This window comes from Vicia villosa, linkage group LG5, assembly GCF_029867415.1.
Source record: "Vicia villosa cultivar HV-30 ecotype Madison, WI linkage group LG5, Vvil1.0, whole genome shotgun sequence".
NCBI lineage: Eukaryota > Viridiplantae > Streptophyta > Magnoliopsida > Fabales > Fabaceae > Vicia > Vicia villosa.
In genome coordinates this window covers 10,689,167-10,694,549 of record NC_081184.1, presented here as the reverse complement: position 1 = coordinate 10,694,549, position 5,383 = coordinate 10,689,167, and the positions used below count along the sequence as shown (strand labels likewise).

General features: G+C 34.7%; 1 protein-coding gene across 1 annotated transcript; it reads left to right on the top strand.

Moving 5' to 3' along the window:
• The first annotated feature begins 3,972 nt into the window (after positions 1-3,972).
• On the top strand, positions 3,973-5,383 carry LOC131604188 (UPF0481 protein At3g47200-like). The gene is made up of 2 exons (XM_058876647.1): positions 3,973-4,739; positions 4,849-5,383. The coding sequence occupies exons 1-2, from the start codon at positions 3,973-3,975 to the stop codon at positions 5,381-5,383; spliced, it is 1,302 nt and encodes a 433-aa protein (XP_058732630.1).

Sequence of the window (5,383 nt, the reverse complement as noted above, 5' to 3'; positions counted from 1 at the left end):
CAGAAATAACAACCAGTATGGGTTCGGACAAAAACGAAACCATCCGAAAACCTAGCAACTTGAATTCGGAAAAAAGAAAAACTTCCATGAAGCAATCCAGAAAAAAAGAAGCTGTCCAAAAGGGTTCATCTACCGTAAAAAGTGCTAGGAAGATAATTCAGGACGTGTTAAAAACTTCGGGATTATCTTCAGGCACAGGTCAATCTTCCATCCAAACCTTTGGTGAAAGACGAGATAACGCAATGAAGACAACGTTATCTTCGAGAGGCTCATCTTCTGGCACAAGTCAGTCTTCCATCCAAACCTTTGGTGAAAGACAAGATAACGCAATGAAGACAACATTTTCTTCGAGGGGCTCATCTTCTGGCACAAGTCAGTCTTCCATCCAAACCTTTGGTGAAAGACGGGATAACGCAATGAACACAACGTTCTCTTCGAGGGGTTCATCTTCTCGGACAGAGCAGTATTCTATCCCAACCTTTGATGAAAGACGCGATAACGCAATGAAAACATCGTCTTCTCGGACAGACCAATATTCTTCCTTAACCTTTCGTGAAAAATGGGATAAAGCAACGAACACAACATCCTCTTGGAGGACCTCTTCTTCTGGGGCGGTAAAGCTAACACAGAGTAAAAAAATCCAAGATAAAAAAAAAGAAAATGACAACAAAAACTCGACTTAAGATACTGAACCGCCAAGAGGATCAATGATTGCAATTGCTATTACAACTTAGCATCAAATAAGGAACTCTTTATGAAAGAAACTGTTGTCATGTCTATCAAAATATTTAGCTAATCAAAATAATGTGTAACAACCAATGTCACTTGAAAAAAATTTATATAGAGCTCGTTTTATCTTCTATTTATCTTTATTTTACTTTTTGCTCTGTGAATTTCTCACTCATTTTAATCCTTGAAATTAGATTTAAATGTTATCTAACTATTATACAAATAATACCTCTTTTACTTGTGTTATTATTATTTTATTTATAATTGTTTATTGATTATTTATCTTGTGCGTGTGATTTGCAAATTTGTGTAAGTTACAAGGTTAGTTACACATTCATTTGGTTAGGTTCTGTATACAAAATGAGATGTGTGTTCCTAAACCATTGGAAGTTCGGGATGTGAGAAATATAAAAATAACCACACAACTATAAATCAAGTTTTTCCAGACAAACCATTGGAAGTTCGAGCTAAAGAGGTGGAAATCTTTTGGGATAGTCTTTCTAAAAAAGAAGGGTTGCTTCGGTTAAAGTCCAGACAAACTTGGCTAAAGGAGGGAGATAGCAACTCTCGGTGTTTCCATAACTCCCTTCGGAGTAGAAAGGATCGGAGTGCCTTATGTTCCCTCAATTCTAGCAGGGGTTTGGTTGAAGAGGTGGAAGAGGTTAAAGCTTTCGTGTTTGACTATTTCGAAGGGTTCTTTAAAGAGGAAGTGGGTGGTAGGCCGGTTCCTTTGGAGTTGGGTTTCGCTAAGTTGTCTAGTTCGGATAAGGATTATTTGGAGGGTCCTTTCGAGGAAGAAGAAGTGAGGGAGGCTTTATGGTCTTGTGATGGGAGTTGAAGTCCGGGGCCGGATGGTTATACGATGGAGTTTTTCAAGTGCTTTTGGAGTTTAGTGAAAGAAGATGTTATGAATCTTTTCGGGGATTTTCATTCCAAAGGATAGCTTGTAAAGTCGATCAAGTTTTCTTTTTTAGCTCTTATTCCTAAGACTAACAACCCTCAAGACTTGAGTGAATATCGTCCTATTTGCTTGGTGGGGAGCATTTATAAATTGCTTTCAAAGGTGATTGTAAAAGATCTCAACTGTAAAGCACATCCAACGGTCATTCGTAAAGAATGGCGAACATATAACTAGTTCGTTATATATATATATATATATATATATATATATATATATATATATATATATATATATATATATATATATATATATACTGTCTAAAAAAGTATAGGATGTGCGTGTTTCTCCTGCAAGGGCAGGGAGACTCTAAGGTCCTAGTAAGTATATTACAAGTTTTGGGATAAGGATTAGCCCACGGCAGCAAGTAGCCATGTACAGTGTTTTGGTGGTTATTTGAAGGAGCAATTCACATGAGGTGAGAAGCCTTGTTGGTGGCCAGTGTGTCGCGACGCGAAAAATTACCCGGGCGTACGATACGCTCAAAATACAACAATGTTGCCCCCAAACTTTATTTATTTCAAAAGGAAAGAAAAAAATGGATAAAACCCAAAAAGGACGACAAATGAAAGGATAAGATGGTCATCGCAACCAAATTAGAATCTGAGAGTTGATTACGCAAGGGAAATGTATTAGCAACCCCTCGCATCCCTTGTACTCAACGTGATCCATTTAGTTTGTCATGTGAGCGGATGTTACGTGATATTTAGTTGTTATCTTCTACTTATTGTGCGAGGAAAAAGAAAGAAAATATTTTTGGATTATTTTATGATTATGCCTGACAAGACTTTGGGTCTCGTTCTTACGCATCTCTAGGTGCAATGGAGAATTTAAGGCAACGTAGTTCTTGGTATCAAATGCTTGTGGGTTGGTTGATTTTAGAGAGAGATAATCGACCGCATTCAAGCCGAAAATACCGCTACGCAGAACATGAATAATTTGACATTGCATCACTTCAAGAATGAATGACTGAGCCTGAATCGACACAGATTCTTGTCATCACCACAATCGAGTGGAAAACGTTTGATCCTCACATGTGGAATCATTGTTTGCATCGTCATGGATAAATTGCTTATCTCATTTATGAAATTTTTTTAAAGTCGCAAAAGGGCGATAAGATAGTTTGACGAGTTGGAATTGAATTTAAAGTGCTGAATCCTTTCTTCTTCACCAAATATTCCTTTTGTGAAAAATGGTTAGACGAATCAAATTTTAAGAGAATTTTTCTATTCTTCTTTTTCTTTTTTATAATTCATGTATATGTATTTATGTTATTAATTATTAGTAATTAATAATAAAAGAATTTTATTTTATAAATATAATAAAAAAAAAAAATTAATAACGCGGTAAATAAATAAATAAAAATTAAATTGTGATATGTGTTTCTTATTTACACCCATTTTTTATATAACAGGTATAAATTTTAAAAATATATTTTTCTTTTTGCACTAATAGTCATTACTTCTCTTTGTTTTGTTACATAAAGACAAACCAATTTTATTACATTTTTTTTTGTTAGCACAAATTTTATTACTTCTATTTGTATTGTTACATAAAGACATACAAATTTTACAATCACTAAGCCTAAATAATTTTATCTCAAAACATTAAGAAATAACTAACTTTACTTATATCAACTTTGTCTCTAATAATAAGACTCATTCTTTTTATAAAATATATGTCATCCATAAAAGTAACCATTAAGCACCATCTACGCTGGTTCCTACTAATTTATTCCTGGAGAGGAGACCTCAAGTCAATCTTTAAAAGTCTTGTGGCAAGTGGGAATATAAGATGATTGTCATTCATTTGTTTTAAATTTTCGTTCGGCGAGAATGGCAAGTGGGAAGAAACTTCACTAAAGACATTTTAATGATCAACTCTTCTTTTGATAAATTTTTAATCACTTACTCTAGACTTAGATTCTCTCGCACAAGACATGGCTGATTTATATATTTATTTTTCATTGACTCAAAATTTGTATTGTATCAAATTTTTGTTTATTCAAAAGATTTGTATATTATTAGAATTGAAGACCTTAGTTAATGTTGAGGTTGGTGGTTCTTTTGGTTATTTATTTGTCGTCTAAAAATTATGAAGCAAAGTAGGAAGCTTCATTGAAATTTATTTAGTTTTTAATCATTTATTTCTCCTTACTTATAATTTTCTATCTGCTCTTCATTACATACAATCTGCTTATCTCTGAAATTTACCTTAAAATTCTTATTCTAGTGCTCACCTCAATTCTCCAACAAATTTATTTTTTCTTCTTCTTGAAATTGAAGATGCAATCTGATTTTGAATGGATGGTTCCCATTGAAGTGATGTTGGGTTCTCTCAATCATGGAGAAGTCCAAGCATGCAGCATTTCCAGCGTTCCAGACAAACTTCGAGAAGCAAACAAAGATGCTTACCAACCAAAAGAAATCTCCATAGGTCCCTTACATAGAGGAGCCACAAGACACCTTCAATTAATGGAAGAACCAAAATGGCATTACATGCGTGAGTTTCTTGAACGGCAAGGAACACAACCGGAACAAAATAGAAGATCGGAAATAAGGTTAAGAGAATGTGGAATTGACATTCTCAAGTTAGATCAAATCATTTGTGCTAGTTATGGTGGAAGCAACAACAAGATCATTGAAGATATAGAATCACAAGAAATCGCTAAAATAATGATAATAGATGGTTGTTTTCTGTTGGAGCTTCTCATTAGGCTTGGAGATTACATGGATAACCAATCAACAACTTCTTATAACAGCGATCCAATCCTTAAAACCGAGGAAAAGGTGTTATCGGTCTTAAACGATATAGCAATGCTTGAGAATCAAATTCCATTTATTGTTCTTAAGAAATTATATAGAAAGGTGTTTCCTGATGGAATTGAGATCAAAGATGATCATCGCGTTGCTAATATTGTTCGTAAGGCCTTTGGTTATCCTTTGACGAGTAACTCGGGGGGTGCTCATATACTTCATTTGATGCATCTCTCTACTGTTGAACAAAACCAACAACATGAAGGGAAAAAAGGCGAAGCTAGAATTATTGTGCTGTGCTACAAAACTTCGTGCTTCTGGTGTAAGTATTCGAGCTAAATCAAATAGCACAAATCAAAATCAACATAAGTTGGTGGATATATTTGATTTTGGTATAAGTTTTAGTGATTTTGGAGTGTTGGAAATTCCACCGTTACATGTTAAGGAAACAACAGAAGTGAAATGGAGAAACTTGATTGCTTGGGAGCAAAGCAAGATTTGGATTAGATGCCAATACACTTCTTATGCACTTTTTTTCAGTGGTTTGATATGTTGTGGGCATGACATTGAGTTGCTTTTGGAAAAAGGGGTTATTGTGAATGAGTTGAACAAGAGCAATGAAGATTTGTTGGCACTATTTCGCACCATTTCGAATGGAGCTGAACATATGGATTTGAGTTTTAGTGAAATATGTGCAAGGTTGAATGTGTATGACTACAAGGGAATGAAAATTAATAAGGTGTTGCAAAAAATCCCAATAAGAACATGGCATAAATGTAGGTGTATTTTTGAGATGGTTGAGTACTATGGGAGAAACTGGTACAACATTTTGATACGTGACCATATACCAACGGTGTGGAAGTTCATAGGAATTTTGGCAGCTGCAATGCTCCTTGTTCTCACCATCATGCAGACATATTATTCATCCCACAATGGCTAA